The sequence below is a fragment of the Elephantulus edwardii genome, unplaced genomic scaffold (genome assembly GCF_000299155.1).
Source record: "Elephantulus edwardii isolate Elephantulus edwardi_28Jun2011 unplaced genomic scaffold, EleEdw1.0 scaffold00094, whole genome shotgun sequence".
Lineage (NCBI taxonomy): Eukaryota > Metazoa > Chordata > Mammalia > Macroscelidea > Macroscelididae > Elephantulus > Elephantulus edwardii.
In genome coordinates, this window is record NW_006399844.1 from 9,410,498 (window position 1) to 9,429,248 (window position 18,751).

At 39.7% G+C, this 18,751-nt stretch overlaps 1 protein-coding gene across 2 annotated transcripts in view; it reads right to left on the minus strand.

Moving 5' to 3' along the window:
- Positions 1 to 18,751, minus strand: part of BLMH (bleomycin hydrolase) — a 47,196-nt gene that overhangs the window by 6,252 nt on the left and 22,193 nt on the right. For both annotated transcript variants that reach the window (XM_006890992.1, XM_006890991.1), the window contains 5 exons: positions 17,066 to 17,221; positions 16,156 to 16,314; positions 15,987 to 16,054; positions 13,938 to 14,055; positions 11,819 to 11,888 (listed from right to left, as the gene is read on the minus strand). In XM_006890992.1, the coding sequence (XP_006891054.1) occupies positions 11,819 to 11,888; positions 13,938 to 14,055; positions 15,987 to 16,054; positions 16,156 to 16,314; positions 17,066 to 17,221 (571 nt within the window). The remainder of the gene's footprint in view (positions 1 to 11,818; positions 11,889 to 13,937; positions 14,056 to 15,986; positions 16,055 to 16,155; positions 16,315 to 17,065; positions 17,222 to 18,751) is intronic.

An 18,751-nucleotide genomic window follows, 5' to 3' on the forward strand; every position in this document is an offset into this window, starting at 1 on the left:
GCATCAGAGAGTTGGACAATGACTAGGGAGGACAGAAGGAGAGTGGATGCTTTTGAGCTGTGGTGCTGGAGAAGAGTACTGAATGCACCATGGACTGCCAGGAAAACAAACAGATTCATGTTGGAGAGGATTAACCCAAGCTACTCCTTGGAGGCAAGGATTCTGGGGCTTCGTCTGACATACTTTGGACATGTTGCCAGGAGAGACGGGTCCTTGGAGAGGGACATCATGCTTGGGAGGGTGGAGGGACAGCGCAGGAGGGGAAGACCCTCTATGAGATGGATTGATTCGGTGACTGGGGTAATCGGGATGGGTGTGTCAGAGGCAGTGTGGTTGGCGCAGGATAGAGCAGGGTTTAGGGCTGTTGTGCATAGGGTCGCTATGAGTCGCAAATGACTCGACAGCACATAACAACAACACAACAGGTCCACAGTTAATACCCGGGGAGCAGCAGCCAAGAAATCAGACAATGTACTACATTTGGCAAATCTGCTGTAAAACAGACTCCTTAAAAGTATTAAAAAGCCAAGAACTGACTTTCTTTGCGGACTGAGAAGCAACTGTTGTTCACAGTTCGCTTGATGTACCTAACAACAATATACACGTTGGGGATTTTTTAAAAAAATCACCTTTTATGGGGATAGAAAAAAATTACATGTATCTATGCCATAATTTTATTTATCTTTTGGCTTATGTGAACAGAAGTTTATTGTCTTGCTTCTGGAAGGTGAAAACCCAAAATCTAGGAGTCAGCTCTGTTTATTCCTTCTAAATTTTGAGGGAGAATTTGTTCTATGCTTTTCTCCTAGGTGTGGATACACCAAACAGTTCCTTGGCCTACAGCTATAATTGTTGAATGCTGAATTTGCATTACTAAATTAAAATATATTTAAATAACCTCCTTTTGTTGGAATCTGTCCTTTTCCAACACAGGGAGACACTACTGTGATAAACATTCTTAGAGCTAAATCTTTGTATATATCCTTAATTATGTAATTTCCTTCTACTGTCAGTTAATACCTAGAATTACATACTTTCAAGTTTGCTATTAACACTTTTCTTTTGAAAAGTGCTTATATGAGGATCCAACATAATTCCAACTACAATGCTTGTCTGACTTCATGAGTAAGTGCCGCCAAGTAGAACACAACTCATAGTGATCCTATGAATAAAAAACCTAGTAGCTCTAATATTTTTTCCTATTATGTAATTTGCCCTTTAATTTTGCTTATGATGTTTATAAATTGCTGATTTTAAAGAACTTTAATGAAGTACAAGCTACTGGCCTTTTCTTTTGTTTTCTAATGTTTTTCTGCTATTATAATAAAAAAACAAAACAAAACGAAGAAAGTAGCCAGGAAATAACCAGAAACATCACCTCAATGAAAAACCCAATTACTCAGTGAGGCCTTGGCTCAGACTAACTGCAACTCTAATCATAGCCAACAGATGATGAAGTCATTAAATAGTGACAATCTGTTAGTCACTGTCATTAGGTATTTACTTTGTGAATCACACACAAATACTTTACATTTGTATACAGAATATGCTGTCAGTGTACAAAATCATACAACCTCTAGAGAATGCAATTTGACAACATCTAGAAAAATTACAAACACATTTACTCTTTCCCTAAGAAATGCCATTGTTGGGACTTTATCCTAGAGAAACACAGTAATTAGGTGTATACAGTAACATTTTATGTACAATAATAGTTGATACTTATACAGTGCTATGCAAGCCAGTATTGTACATATATTAATTTACTGCAGTATTTCATAACAGAAGAAGGTTGGAAACAACCCAAGTTCCATCAGGAGGGGACTGCTTGTATAAACGATGGTAATCTAGACAATGGACAATAACAGCCTGTACTGATGTAGCCATGCAATCAACAGAGAAATGCTCCCAACACTGCCTAGGGATATCAGACCAATGTGTAGAGCAGTGGCTATGGAATGTTAATCTTGGTGTCAGAAAGGGACACACACACATACACACATACCCTGCCCTGCATGAACTATCAGTTACCAGAAACGGTAACCTGAAAAGAAGAATTCAGTGCAATGACACAAAATACTCTTTTAAAATGTTTGTTTTAGAGCAATGTAATTTTATCATCTACTAAAAGAATTACATACTTTGGGAGGGGGGAAGAGCCACAGAAAAACCAACAAGGAGCTTACACTTCCCAGTACTTTTTCACACACATTATCCTTGCCTTAAGGAGCCTTGGTGGTGCAGTGGGTTAAGGGCTTGGTTGTTAAATAAAAGGCCAGTTGTTCAAACCTTCAGCTGACTAGGGGAGAAAGAGTAAACTGTTTCTGTAAAGTTACAGCCTTGCAAGTTGAAACTGACTCAGTGGCAATGGGGGTGTTCCCAGCCCTTGCTTTGACTTTAATCCTCACAACTTGGTGAGCTGCTAAGCATCAAGCTGGCACTCAAACCCACATCTAAACCCCAAACAGAAACTTTTCCACAGGGCTCAGCTTCCTTCTCTAGGATGCTCAGGCAGAGAGACTGGGTAGGAGTTAAACTGAGAGAACAGGACCAGGTTCACTTTGGGGACCTTGCAGGCTTCATTCTGGACCACTGGAATCAAGCAAATTCTGCAATACAGTGAGCCATGAGAATGGTTTTGGTTTCCAGGTGCACATAAAATTTCTGTTTACACTGTATTAAAGTCTAGTAACTGTGCAACAGCATTATGGAAAAATTTAAAATATTATTTAGAATTATCAAAATATGACACATGCTGCTGGTCAAAGGTGATGACAGAGTTGCTAAATGCAGGGTTACCACAAACCTCCAGTTTGTTAAAAAACTACCATGTCTGCAAAGTGCAACAAAATAAACAAGGTGTGCTGTGTAACAGTTAAGTCTAGGCAAGGTTCCCAAATGTGTAGAGTCTATTCAAATGCTTATACAAACTACACCAATGGTCATGCACCGAGGCTTCACAATTAGAATGTATTCTGTATCTTTAACAACAAGCAAAGGCATCTTATAAGTGTACTCAGGAGGAGAAACAGGACAGAATGGATATTTAAGAAAAAGAATGGACCTTAAATGATCACTTCTAAGATTTCCATTTGGGTGGTGACCTGAGAAGAGGCTCTTTTTCACTGAGAATGAACATAAAAAAATGGCTCTGTGGTGAGGACACATTATTGCTGGTGAACCTTTTACTGATCACTTCATGCCCTTCAGCAGCACCTTACTCTTCCAGAAGAAAAGGGTTAGAAAAGGTAGTTTCCTGAGTCTATACCAGAGAAAATGCTTACTGGAAAAAACGTAGCAGGGAAAGTGGGTTGGTTTGTGGGTTCTGTCTTTAACCATCAAAACCACAACAAAGTCCACTGAGCAGAAGTGTAAGCTTCCTCAGGAAGTGCCCTTACTCAGCAGTGCAGATGCCTGCTCACCCCTGGGCTGCGCTGAAGTGGAAACACACCAACCACATTTCCCCTCTTCCCAGGCCCGTGAGCACCCACCAGACAAGCCTGAGTGCACATGTGCTTCTGCCAGAATCTCTGACGTTAGATCAGTAGAGGGAAGCACACACTCAGATGTCATCCAAAGGTCTGTTCTCCCACCAAAACAACTCCTGTTTCAGGCAAAGGCCATGCTTTGATTATTCCTCAGAAACTCCCAGATGGCAGCCCCCTTGTCTCTTGACCTCACTCTCTGGCCTGCCCAAGGCACACGCCACATGCCAAAAGCCATTTCTCAGCTAGACCCTCCCACGCTGGACTGGTCCTTTCCCCGCCAAGAAAAATCAGGCCTAAAGTCCTTCCTAAAACTCCACTAACCCTTGGAGAAGTCCTCATGTTTCAAAAAAAATCTGCCACCTCCCTTGCAGTTTATCCTCATATAATTTTGTACTTAATCTTAGATTTATGATTTCGGTCTTTGCTCCAACAACATTACAATTACATGGTACAAGTTACAGCCTCAATTGTCCCAGCTTCAATTTCCCTTACTTCTAACTATCCTGCTTCACCCAGCATTTGAAAGAATTGATGCTGCTGATGTGATACAACAGTTCGGCTTCTACCTCCCCACCAAGGTTTTTAAAAACCACCTTAAAGTCCAGTCCTGACGTCTTCCCTTCTACTCTGTGGTATAATCTCCACTACTACCGTCCCCTGCCTCTGTCTAGTCCTTTGGTGCTGGTGGTGCTCTCTCTCTCTCTCTTTCCCCTCACCCATTTCATTAACCTCAGCTTCAATTTCTTCTTTATTGTCTCCCACTGAGGGGTCTTCTCTGGTTCCTCCTATTTCTTTGCCCCTTGCCACTTTGGAGACATCATCTTTCCTCTTGCTTTTCTCAGCCTACTTATCCTATAACTTACAGTCTGAGGAGCACACCATGAATGCCACTTCTGTCACATCATAGCCCTCCTCAAATCCCTTTCCTGTGTCCTAGGCGAGTAAGTAAAATCTCCTCTGAGAGACAGGGTCATTTGTTCCACCATGGCCTGTGCACGGTTCCCTGAATCCCATCGATAAATGTGAGCTGATTCTTCTGCTAATGGTTTTTCCTCAGCACGAGGTTGATTTGAATGCCAGTGTGCTCTCTCATGATATTAAGTCCATATTAAGGATCTATTGATCCAATGAATCAATGATGGATCACAATGGCTGCGTACACCAACGCTCTAAAGCCTGAAGTGATCTGAAGCTGGGACCACAGGCACAAGGGACAACCATTCTTCTTCCCTCTCTGTTGTCTGGTGTTAGGTGCTGTCGAGTCAGTATGTTCAGTTGCTTCCTCTGCACCTCAGAGCTGCACAATGCACAAAAACAACAGGAAAAGCATAGGTGGAGAAGAAGAGTGAATGTTCTGTGGACTGCCAAGAGAACAAACAAGTCTGTCTGGAGGATAGGCATCCAGGGTGCTCCTTAGAGGCAAGGATTGTGAAACCTCAGGTTCACATACTTTGGGCATGTTGATAGGAATGGTCAGTCCATAGAAAAAGACATCATGCTGGGAAAGGTCGAGGGTCAGAGAAAGAAGACAAGACTCTCAACAAGCTGCCCTTCCTAGAGATACTAATAGAAACAATAACCAGTATTTTTAAACATTTATTATGTGCCATGCACCATCAGTTATGATGACAACCCTAAAAGATAAGTACAATTATCATTTTCATTTTACAGATGAGTAAACTGAAGCACAGAAAGGGTAAATGTCATGATCGGTATTACGCAGTCACTAAGGGACAGAGACAGAATGTGTACCCAAGCCACCTGCCTTTAGAGTCTGTGCTTCACCTCAGCCTTCTCAAACCAATGATTCTTAGCTGTGTTTGCATCATGAACACCCTGGAGACAATGTGGTAAAAATAACAGATCCTTTTCTACAACAGATATATACACAAAATTGTATATTAAACACAAAAGAGTTCTGGCTAAACTTAGGATGCGGCTCTGTCCCATGCTTTGTCTCCGGCAATGGTAGGTAACCTTTCCTGGTCACACACTATGAAAAGGAACACTGATCTACCTGAGCTCACACGTGTTCTCTGTTCCATTCATATGCACTTTTTTTTTAGTCTGAGTCACACAGGGTCTTTGATTAATGAAAAAAAGTCAGGAGATGAAAACCTTCTGAGGCGACATGCAAATTTGCATCTTGTTTCCTTTCTAAAAAAAAATCAAAGCCTTTGCTTTTCATTCATGTAATTTTCTCTTGTTTCACCAAGTTCAGCTCAAGAATGGATTTCGTGTCATTAGTCTGTATTGTGGTATTGTGTACCATCGAGGCAGAATCAACTCATGGCTGACTCTCCAGAAGGTTTTCAGAGGCAGTAAATCACACAGGAGAAGACTACCCAGCCTTCTCTTGTGGAGCAACCGGTGCATTAGAACTGTTTCGTGTGCCTTTTGGATTACAGTGAAATTTCCCCCCCACTAAGCTACCAGAGCTTCCAATTATTTAATTATTTGGAATTAAAATGTGGATATCAAACAATTTGCTAATACTTGGTAGCAGTTTTAGAGAGAAAAATTACAGAATTCCATCCAACGCTTTTCGGCACTGTGTAACACTGAATAATGCTAAATCTCTCAATACGTTTCAATTTCTTCACACAAAACATATGCTTGTGTCCTAAATGACTTTCCCTTCATGCCATGAGGAAAAAGAAATACAGACACTATAACAAACAGAATACTTAGGGAGCAAGACACCATGTACTGGATGTCCTGACTACCTCTGGAAGGAATACAGGCTAACAATATTTTCGGGTATTATCTGATTGTGATTTATAAAAACCATCAGATTTTATAGAGAAACAGATTATCCATGTTACTGGCAAAGAACTGTCAAACTGTGAGAGTTATTACTCTCCAAGATCTATAATCAAGAAAGCACTGTCTCTCCTCCGTTCACCTGGTCATAGCAGATACCGTCTCATGAAGGATGCAATGAGCTCAGAGATTAGCTCTGGACAGACTGTCTCTAAAACCACACGTGAGTGTTGGGCTGGTGAGGAAATGAAAGGCTGCAGTGCGCGTTTTCAGGAAGCAGCACAAGTCCAGATAGAATCTGAACGGCCACGTAAATGTCTTTCCAGATTACCTGCTAATATGCCAAAGTCTCTTCTAACGGAAATCATCAAAAGGCTCCTTTTTATGAAGGAGTTGGAAACTTATCTTAAATAAAGTCAAGAATAGGAAGGTACATCTTAAGGAATGAACCATATTAAGATGAAAAACAAGAGTTAAAAACAATGATAAATTTTCATGTACCTGAAAGGTATCAAAAACAATTGGAAGAATGAAAAACTGAGTTCAAATTCAAAACCTGGGATTTTTAGAAGAGATGAACTGAACACTACAGAATTATAGGAAGTGGTGTTCTTCCTACCCTTGCTTCAAAGTCATGCTCTGCCACATACTGAGAAACTACACAAGCACTGAGAACTGCCACAGGAACTCCACACTCAGTGCGCTGCTACCAAGCTTTAGGACTGGAACACTGTCTCATGTGCAATCGCAAAGAAGTTGTAGAATAAGACTGGCTGGTTAAGAAGGCCATCCAAGAACTTCATTTACTATTAAAAACACTTGATTATAAGCCTGGCAGCTGGTGACTAGTGAAGCTAGGGGATGGAAACCTGGGAGTTCCTTTTTATGATTCTTTTTTAAAAAATAAATATTTTAAATTGTTCTTTAAAAAACTAAAATAAAAAAATATAGCAGGATGGACAAAATGATTCAGCCAAGTTTTGAGAAATTGTTTGTATAGGTTTTACTTGTTCAAAGTGTGCTAACTTTAAATACACACTCATATCAGAGTCTCCAGTCTTCTGACTTATTTGTGCTCCTCGCCTCTGCAGTGTGATAGGTCACTTGGGGTGTGAGGAATTGCTATCACAAGACCTTTTTAGTCGGTCTTGTAACTCTCACCCACATGAAAAAACTCAAGTGATATGTGTCATTGTTGTTGTTATGTGCCATCGAGTCACTCATAGTGACCCCATGTACAACAGCCCTAAACCCTACTCTATACCTTGCCGATCAATTTACTGTCTCAAACACGCCTATCCCCATTACTGCAGTGAATGAAACAATCCTTCTCATCAAGGGTCTTCCTCTCCTGTGCTGTCGCTCCACTCTCCCAAGCATGACGTCCCTCTCCAAGGACTGATCCTGCCTTGCAAAGTATGTCAGACGAAGCTTCAGAATCCTTGCCTTTAAGGAGCACCCTCTCCAGGACGAACTTTTTTGTTCTCCAAGCAATTCATGGTATATTCAATACTCTTCTCCAGCACCAAAGCTCAAAGGCATCAACTCTCCTCCTATCATCCCTAGTCATTTTCCAACTCTCTGATGCAAGAATTAATTTCTCCCTTCGTCTCTCCTGGTCAGGTGGAACCTTTATCCATGTTGTGTTAAGGGATTATTCGATTTATTTAACAGTCATTGGGCATGAAAGGCCATCGGCATAACCAAGGAGAGAGAACAAAGCCAGGAGTGGGCAGTGGGGCAGCAGGCCAGGTGTCTCAACTTTGTTTACCACCAGCCTGCAAGCTCCACTTTGCTTTTTCAGGAGCCATCAATCTTAAAAGGCAGATATCCCAGAGAGAAGAGTAACAAACTGTTAACAATGTTATCTATAGAAACAAAACCCCAGCAAGCCTGTTCACAGCTGTCAGGTCTCCAGAGAACAGTGAGGCCCTGCCTCGGACATGCCCACTGGGATGCAGACAGGAAAGCCTTGCTTGGATAAACACACATGGTCAACATAATAACAATCCACCCGTTCTCCTAAGGTCAGGTCAAGTGTGCCAATTAAATTAGATCATGTTCTCTTTATTTCCTTTCTATTAAGTCAGAGAGGACATTACCAAGAAATATACAGAAATAATCTCTCTTGGTTTTGAATGAAATACTCCCCAGCCCCATTCCAGTTTGATTTCTTATCTTTTGCTGGCTCTCTACTGAAACGCTCTGCCTTGGATAAACTCTGGCATTTCAGTTATTTAAAAACAACAGCAACAGCAAAGAAGCTAGTTTAATCTTAACAAGATAGCTACAGGTTTCACAGGGGGGATTACAAAAAGATTCGAGAACTCAAGATTCCAGTTCTCTTATAAATAATAATAAGAGAGCAGAAGTAAACTGAGTAGGAATAAAGGAGACCAGTTTAGGAGGAAAAACAAGAAGCAAAGTGGCATAGGATCTTCCTAGGTGGTGTCAGGTGCTGCTGAATCTATTCCCATTCACAACTCTACAAGGAAAAACCCACTGCTCTGTCCTCCCTCATTGTTAGGTCTGAGCCCACTGTCACCATCACTACTTCAATAGCCTCGTTCCCAGGATTCCTCTTTGTTTGTTGACCCTCTATTTTATCACGTGTATTCAGAGAGTTGGACAATGACTAGGGAGGACAGAAGTAGAATTGATGCCTTTGAGCTGTGGTGCTGGAGAAGAGTATTGAATATACCATGGACCGCCAAGAAAACAAACAGATTCAACCTTGAGAGGGTTAAGAAGGGACCAGTCCTTGGAGAGGGACATCATGCTTGGCGCCATGAGGGGAAGACCCTCTATGAGGTGGACTGATTCAGTGAGCGGGGTAATCGGGATGGGTGTGTTGGAGGCAATGCGATTGGCACAGGACAGAGCAGAGTTTACTGCTGTACATAGGGTCGCTATGAGTCGCAAGCGACTTGATGGCACATAACAACAACAACAACAATCTCCTTCTCCTGACAATCGTCAAAGTACATGAAACAAAGACTCATCTTTAAGAGTAGATATTTACACCTCATAAAACTGACAAATGTTTATCCTCTCTTTAAATGGACAAGCACCAATGTCTACAAACCTAGTGACTGTTACAGTTGAAAATGTAAAAAAAAGCAAGAAAAATCCAGACTTGTCTACACAAATAAAAAATTTCTGTTTTTTCCCCCCTCTAAATACTAATCTAGGCTTAGTGTGTAGGAAGTTGCATTCCCAGGACAAAGGCAGTCAATTTGAATCCCTCGGCGATTGTGTAGGCAGACTCCTCCCATGCGATCTACAGTCTCTGAAAAACTGCTGATGGTCCCAACTTAATCTTTTAGTAATTGTCATATTAACAAGCCCAATCACAGAGACCAAATTAGACCAGAAAGGAAATAGAAGCTAAAGGGATTCACCTGAAGCAATCCACCTTACATTCTAAAGCTATGGTATAGATAAATCCTTCAACGCTTAAGACAAGACAGTTCTTGTATTCTATATCTTAAATGGTATCTATTTACAGATAAAAATGGAATTAAGAGTTAAAAGTTTCAAAATCTACTAGCTTTGTTTCAAGCCTTTTCAATCTTCTCCTAATGTGTATTTGTCTTAAAACAAAATACACATTATGAAAAAGGACCAGTTAATACATAATAGTACAGTTAACTCTTCATAATAGTTAATTTAACAAGTATCCTTTAATCACAGAAATCATAGAAGGGCAACCCACAGTTATCTGATGATGAACAGAAATGCAATGACAGCACTTATATTTGTTTATACACAAAGACTGAGCTGCTGAGTTTTACAGCAGATCCTGGGGAGACTTAGCCAATACTCACTTATAGTCAATTTCATGGCAAGAGAAAAGATTTGAAATGGAATTGGCCTTCAGAATTTGGCCATTATGTAACAGTCCATTTATGTACGTTCTGTCAAGTTTAAAACTCAGAGAAACAGGCTGTTCAAGAAGGGTTTCCAAATACCAGCAACTAAAGGCTCACCTGCTCATTTCCAAATCTCCACACCTCCTTGCCCATTTTTTAACCCTTGGAAATCCCAACACTCTGAAGGACACCTGGAAAATTGCTATCCTAAGAATAAAAGAAAGTAAATCCATAGCCAGTGAGTTGATGCTGACTCATGGTGACCCTCCATTGGATCCACCATCTTTCTCCTGTGGAGCAGCTGTGAACTTGAACTGCTGACCTTTCAGTTATTAGTCCGACATTCTGTGACCCGGGCTCTTTATTCTAAACACAGAAGGAGGAATGGATAAGAGCTCTATTGCTAAGCTCTCCAGTTTGTTTTTAAGAAAATGGCAGGCTGATGCATGGGAAGGATATATGCTGAGGCCTGATACTTGTATAGCTCACTTCTCTGGCCTCCCAATCAACTTTCTCATGAGTCTAAAACACAGTGCCCAGTGTATTCTCTCCAGCCAGAATCCTTGGGCTAGAAGGAAGGAATATGGACTTTGGAAGAGAGCTGGCTGAGTTATGTGCCCACAAAACACCACCATCAGCACATATACTCCATTCCATGGTGGTTACCATTTTGTTTGCTTGACACTCTAAAAATTAAAGTTTAAAAGTTCATCAATAAAGTTTCTCCTACTATTAAGAACAGTCTTTAGAAATCTCAAAAATGTGGATGAATGATCTCTGAAATGTGACTCAATAGTCATCTTTGGGTGCTTTTATTACAAAATTTTCATTTTCTTCTTTTTGTTTAGGAGCCCTTGCTGGCACAGTGGTTAAGCACTCGCCTGTTGACCAAAAGGTGGCAGTTCAAATCCACCCAATGCTCTGTGAGTGAAGGATGCGGCAGGCTGCTTTCATGAAGCGGTACAGCCTTGGACATTACGGCGCAGCTCTGTTCTGCCCTGTCAGGCCGCTATGAGTCAAAATCAACTCAAAAGCAACAGGTTATTGCTTTTTTAATTTACACACACACACACACACACACACACACTTTATACATAGTCTGTGTCCTATTTCTTTAGTCTAATTACTATAATTCACTCATGACTCTTGCGTAGGTTTTGATTCATCAGAAGGTAACGGCTCTAAACTGTATTCAAGACACTCTTGCTTCATAAGACATCCTACCTTTTAGGAAGTCTTTATAAATGTACCTAAACGAAGATTTTTTTCCTTCTCTTTATACACATTCTCCCTCTCAGAAGGCTTATGAATTTCTCTACAAAGTCACTATAGTTGGTATACAGATGAAAAGATGTCAAATACAGCAAACATCTGGCAAAGGGCACCTTATCTTCTCACTATCAGTTTTAGCACAACAAGAGATCTAGTACAACTGGCATGAATCTAAAATACCAGGATCAGGATAACAAATATTGGCTGCAGGGTCAACCTGTAAATTTAAGCATGCCAATGGTGGTTAGAGATTCCAAGAGCAAACCAGGTTCTTGGATTTTTTTTCTAGAACAGTTAATGGGCCCAATTACTGAAAACTCCCCTACCCTAGGGCAGCCTTCTACTCCTATCTCTTAGGAGGTAAAGAGTATAGGAGACCTCAATCTGCTAATTATTAAGTTTATATTATCTAATTAAGCTCACCTTTGTGGCCATGGTCTTCACCCCATGAATTCTCCACTCTCCATTTCACAAATGCTCCCTCTTCATCATCCTGCAAAAGAACCATGTATAGTCTGAAACTTGGCTCTCCTTATGGAGAGGTCACCTGGCTGTGCTATAAAACCATGATACACACAAACAGGGATATATACTTCTGACTTTCACTAAAGGGGACTATGGTGGCTTAGGAGGTAAAGAACTGTACTGTCAGCCCAAAAGCAGCTGGTTTAAATCATCAGCTCCTCCTTGGGAGAAAGATGGGCAATCTCTTCTCTTATGCTTTACAATGCTGGAAACCCCACTGGCCTGAAAACCCACTGGAGGGTCAGCTATTAGTCGGTTCTGATTCCACAGCAATGAACTGGTTTTGGATGACTCTCACTAAAGGGATACTTTTGATAGATGTGGAGTTTTAACATTCTGGGGATAAAAATGTAATAAAGCTAATAAATGAATAAATACTATCTCCTCATTAACATTTTTTGTCCTATATAGAAAATAAATATGCTTAAAGATGCTATTTGGCTAAGGAAAATGAAATACTATATTAATAAAATAGTGAGTACACATCCACACAATAGTGAATTATTTGAAGACAGAGGTTCTTGTTTTTAAATTAATCAGCATTCTTTGCAAAAGCATCCACTGTATTTATATATGGAATGATGAGGAACTGTGGTGAGAGTTTGCTGTTTTTTCTTAAGTTATATTTTTATCATGCTGTCTATTTTTTAAATTAGGAAACTAAGTAATGGCATTCTCCAAAATGTGTTCTTTTACTTATTCAGTTACAAGAGGATGGAATTTAATACAACACAGACTAAATATTAAGGCAAAAGAACATCTTAACAAAACAAAAACTAAGCAGTTCTACTGTTCTCTTTTATCCCTAGTAAATAAGTTCAATTTTTATCTTTTTAAAGGAACAGTGATCTTACTGTGAAGTCTTCTTTTAGAGATTTTACTGTACTGATACAGAGAAGGGTAAAGTGGCAGCTTCACTTGAGAAAAGACTTTTCTTTTTCATATTTACCCAGGGCATTTGCAGTTGTCAAAACAATTACATTTTTGTGGCATAGAAACTTTTCCTACATCATTTCCTAATGATTTCATCAGCCAAACCTTACTAGCATGTAATTGCAGGACAAGACTATTCTACATGGAGTTGACTCTTTTCGGCTCTGCTGGCTTGAATACTTTACTCTTGGCAGCTTTGCTGGATCTCAGTCATAGCCAATATGCTATGACTCACAGGTCTTAAAACACATTACTTTTACTCCTTAATTTCAGCTCCAGGAACACTCACATTCATGTCATGGATACATTCTGAAGGTAACCTATTAAAGGTCTAACACTCCTAAAGTATTTTTTCTTCCCTTTTAAACATCACTTGTAGATTCTGTATAATCTACAGTCACTTACTTATTACAAGTACAAAAACTTTGCTATTATTTCTTTTGTCCTTTGAATGAATTTCTACTTAAACTAGGTCAAGTCCTCCATGTCACCTACAAATTTGGGATGATAATACTTGGCCCTTCTTCCTAGCTGCTATTTCAAAACTGTGTCCTAGAAATGATGACATTAATATTCAGAATATTACATAGAAAATCCAAATTATAATTTCTTGAAACCATGCAAAAATCCAGAAATTAACATGAAGTCCTTAAATTACAGTTATTGCTATTTTACCAGAGAAGAATCTAAATGACAAATGGAAAGTCTTAATATAAGTCATCAAGTTATGCACACTGCTAACACCTTTCCATGCATGGCATACTTTAACTCCTTAAAAAACAGAAGTTAGCTTTCCTCACATAGCTTTGCTTAGCTCTTCACATAAAGAATTTGCAAAGTTACAGAAGCAGTTAGTTCCTTACTCCCTGGAACCTAAATTCCACATCTCATGAAAAATTCCTATTTTTTTATTACTTCTGAGCATGCAGCCAAACCTCAAGTGACGCAAGTATAATGTCTTGCTTGGAGGCTGGCTTTTAACAGAAATCATACACGTTACACATGAAGCTGTGCTGGGTAAACAGTCTGCAAGAGAATGTGGATCCATCGGTGAAAACACTAGCAGGCATGCTAAGGGTCATACCTTTTCCGAGAAAGCAGTGAAGGTCATGGCGTGGGTCATCAGTGACTCACCAAATGTCAACCTCTCAGCTTTGCTCATGTTCTTCAAGGAGACACCAAACACCAATTCATGATCATAACTGTAAAAAGAATAAAGGTTCAAAATAAAGGGAATATAGTATCATAGGGGAAACTGCCTTCAGTTGTAAAACAAACACCAAAGAAACTGAAGGGGTGCAACAGCTCCAGATAAATCAGCAGGGGATCCAGTTACAACTCTTTAGAGAAAGAATATAATACGGCACATATAAAATTTAGTATATTAGTGTGATTACATTCTCAATACAGCACAATACTTTTGCAGAAAACATAAACTTACTAAACACAATAAATTCCTTCTACCAAAAACTAATGAGTTTGCATTATCATTTTGGCGAGAAAACCTACTGAAACCCTTACAATAATGAAAGCCACTTGTAAAGAAACTTCTTTAAAAAATAGTCCCTTCTGAGCCTGCAGAACCTCCTAGTTTCTGAATTCATTTAGACAACAGCAAAAATGCAAAAAACAGAGGACACTTCAAAATTAGTAAGAACGACTCACTAATTCTCTTTCAGTAGTTTTCTTTCTCTCCTGTTATTAATTTAAAAAATATGTATTCAACATCCTACGTGCACTTGATACAGGCCATAGTCTTTGCGATCATTTGCTATGCATCAGAGTGCTGGACAATGTCTAGGGAGGATAGAAGGAAAATTGATGCCTTTGAGCTAAGGTGCTGGAGAAAAGTATTGAATGTACCATGGACTGCTAAGAAAATGAACAGGTTCATCCCGGAGAGGGTTAAACCAGGCTGCTCCTTGGAGGCAAGGGTTCTGAGGCTTCATCTGACATACTTTGGACATGCTGTAAGGAGAGACCAGTCCTTGGAGAAGGACATCATGCTTGGGAGAGTGGAGGGACAGCGCAAGAGGGGATGACCCTTTATGAGGTAGATAGATTGAGTGACTGGTGTAACTGGGGTGGGTGTGTCGGAGACAGTGAGATTGGCACAGGATAGAGCAGGGTTTAGGGATGTTGTACATAGGGTCTCTATGAGTTGCAGGCAACTTGACAGCACATAACATAATAACAACAAGAAATAATGACTTATATACATACCAAAGGCAACCAAACCCACTGTTGAACTGATTTCCACTAAAGGAGATACTTTCCTGGGTTTCTGAGGCTCTAAATCTGAGTGAGATTGTCTCATCTTTCTGCCAAGGAGCAGCTTCTGGGCTCTAACTGCTGACCTCTTAATTAGCAGTTATACAACCGGGCTCCTTAATTACTTCTTGTTCAGTGTTGTCGAGTTGGAACCAACCCATAGCTAACTCTCAGAGTTTTAACTCTCAGGTTTTCAGAGGTAGTAAATCCATGCGAGATGACTGCCTATCCTTCTCCCGCAGAATAGGTGGTGGATGTGAACCACGTGCCTTTGGGAATGCAAGTGCAACTTCTTACCACCAGACCACCAGAGCTCCCTCTTTAATAATTTATAAGGTATTAATTAAAATATCATTCAGGTAGTAGATTTTAATAGTCAAGGAATCTTGAATGATTTAGAAAACTTACTTCATTGTCATAAACAATCAGGATAACTACTTTAAAATGACACATGCATCAACCCCAGCCTGTCCTAAGACTTGAAACATAAAAGTCACCAAAGTATAAGAAGCCACTTAAGGAGGATCAAAGAACAAAAACAAGCTCTAGAAAGTCTCTCATTGCATTCCCAAAAGCACTGAGCAGATTTACACAACAATAAATTATTTTTACATACGTCATTTTCACACAGAATGGCTTTCAAGGGACCCACAAATATTTCAACCCTGACTTCTCCAGTTAAAAGCACTTAACTAGATGGGGTTTCTACTATGAATCCAAGAGGAGAGAAGGAATGTGAACTATCCCCCGGATCATCTTAATCTGTGGCTGAATCTCAGCAGTTATTTCATACCAAGCCTATCAACACTCCAACAGCAACACCCTGCAAGTGACTTTCTAGTTTCAATTTGTTTGTACTCACACATTCATGTCACTGAGGCCCAGCTTGCCATTGAAGTGTTTTCCAACGTCACAGCCAAACCACACAGCCTAGAACAGAGGAGAAAGGAAGTTCACGTAAACTCTTCTCACACACCAAAGAAGTCAAAGAAGGCTTTAACCCAATGGGAAAGACACAAAACAATACCAACCTCTCCATCTTTGATGGAGGCAGCAACCATTTTTTTCAAGAAGTCAATAGGCTGGTTGTTATACAGAGTTTTTCTCCCTCCAACCATATTGCTTAAGTAGTCTACTGTGTAAAGTTTGTTGTACTTGTGCTGGGGCCGAGGGTCATTCACTAAACAAATCTATTGAGATCAAGAACATGCTGATTAGAATATAAAACAAAGAATATCAAGCAAGACACACATCTCTACTTTACGTTTCTTACTGCATCAGGCTCATTATCTCTGCCTTAAGCATAAAGCAAAGGGGGCGGAAATAAGAAAAAGAATAAAGCAAAACAGTGACACTGCTGCATGACAAAGAAACCAAAGGCAGGGCCCTGCTTGAATCAATAACACAGATTTAACATCCAACAGTACCTTAAGGGAGTTGGGATTTCAATCCTACAACAAAAGTTCTTTGCATAAACAAGAGTGAAACCAGTAAAGGAAAGAGGCTTTGGCCATCTTGCTAGGCAGTGGGGGCAGTCTGAAGAAGGTAAGAACAGCTAGGGTACCGTACTGCCTTGTTCTCTGAGGGAGCTTCCAAAGGGGCCCACAGGACAGAGGTGCTCAGAATCCATGGTAAGAAACCCTCAATATGCTTTCACTGTCTTTGCATCTATGAATGGTTCTAGACTCAAAGCAGGGAAGCAGCTGGAAAGTGAACTGACAGTTGTCCTAAAATTAGAAAAGGCTCTGAAGAGGAGCATTGAGGAAAAGTGGCAGATCCTGATATGGCCATCTTTATTAGGTATATAAAGTATGTAGCGAGGAAGGGAAAAACAAGTTTGCTTAGTGTCTAATTTGAAGGTCAAGTACATGAACCCAGGAAGCTTGCTCCAACAGGTATTTGAAAGTAAATGGCAAGTAGCTGCCAGAATAATTCTCCAACCTTATCCTCCATATTGAAGAGAGGTTTGACATGTTCTCTGTAAAACTCCAAAGGTGTTATGGGGCCAATCTTCTGGTAATTTTTATCTTTGTCACGATACTCCCAGGTGAATGTCTCTGGAGGATTACCAAAACAAATGCATACCACTCGGAATATCTGGAAGAGAGGAGGAGAACAGATGAGTAGTGGTTAGGAGAAAGTATGATTCTTTACCGTGTCATTTTCTCCAAGTTTGAGAAACAGGAAATAAGTGACTGAACCCAAACCAGAAATTTCACAGGAAATCAAATCCAAAAATTAGAAGGTTGATGGCTAGGATTTGTTAACAGTAAATATGTGAGTCCTCAAATAAACACTCTGAACAATGCAGTCCTGTAATGTTAATATTTACTGATAAGTATTTGCCCTGCTAATGAAACGTCCTTAAAAGAAACCACCCATCACTCATACCTAAGTAAGATGTGGGTTGCTACTCTATTGATTATTTTCCAGCTGACAAATAATAACATATATTTTCTAAATAGATGTCCTTTCGTTTGTACATCTAGGCAACCTTTGATTGTGATAGGTATTAACTTTTCAGTTACAACTTCAGTGACAATGCCTGTTAAAAGTATTTAGAAAAGGAATAACTTTCAATAGTAAGCTACCTTTTTTAGGGGGCTGAAGGAAAACACCACATTTTCTAATGATGTTACACTTTCAAGTTAGCCTCATATTATTCTAATTTTACAGAAGGACAAAAACAGAGGTAGGAAGATACATGCTTTGGACATCACCAGACTATAGAAAGTATTCTTTCTCCTGTGTCAATTTTTTTCTCTTTTTTAAAAAAGAAGCAACATTAGACTTTATTTCTTCTTTTTCCAGTTTCCTTAACACCCTGATCCAATCTTATTATTTATCACCTATATATTTTATGTTCAAAATAAATGGATCTTTTGTTTAGTAAATGTGTCTATTTTGTGCTATATATTTTATGTTCAAAATAAATGAATGTTTTGTTTAATAAATGTGTCTATTTTGTGCTAGATATCACTGTTGTACTACTGAGCCTCCACAGACTGAACCTCTAGGAGATTTTTCAGTCTATAAATTGCATAAAGGGATCCTTCTCCTGCATATTTCTGCTAGGTTCGTATATTTCTCTTAAGACTTTCAAAGTATAATTTACCTTCTCCCCCCTCTCTCCACCACCGCAAGGGAGGACGGACTGAGATTCAAAAAGCAAGTAACCAGGGAGCTCTGGTAGCCTAGTGGCAAGGAGCTGTGCTGCAATCCAGAAGGCGCGCAGTTCAAATCCACCAGAAGCTCCACCGAAGAAGGAAGGGCAATCTCCTCCTGTGCCAGTTGGATCTGATTCAATAATGGTACACACACACATCCACACACACAAAGGGAAGTAATCTACTTAAGGTCACATGGGTAGTAAATGACCTCTTTACTGAGGTAAAAAAGGTCAAGAAATAAAACCAAAACTAAAATCAAATAAATAGTATTTATTTAATCCCATGAATGTGGGCTTAAAATGAGGATATTTACTGACTAACCCTAGTGACTGGAACATGAAATGTGAGAGCCATGAATGTAGGAAAATTAGAAATTGTTAAGAAAGAAATGGAATGCATAAATATTGACATATTAGGCATTGGAGAGATGAGATGGACTGGCATGGGGCATTTTGAG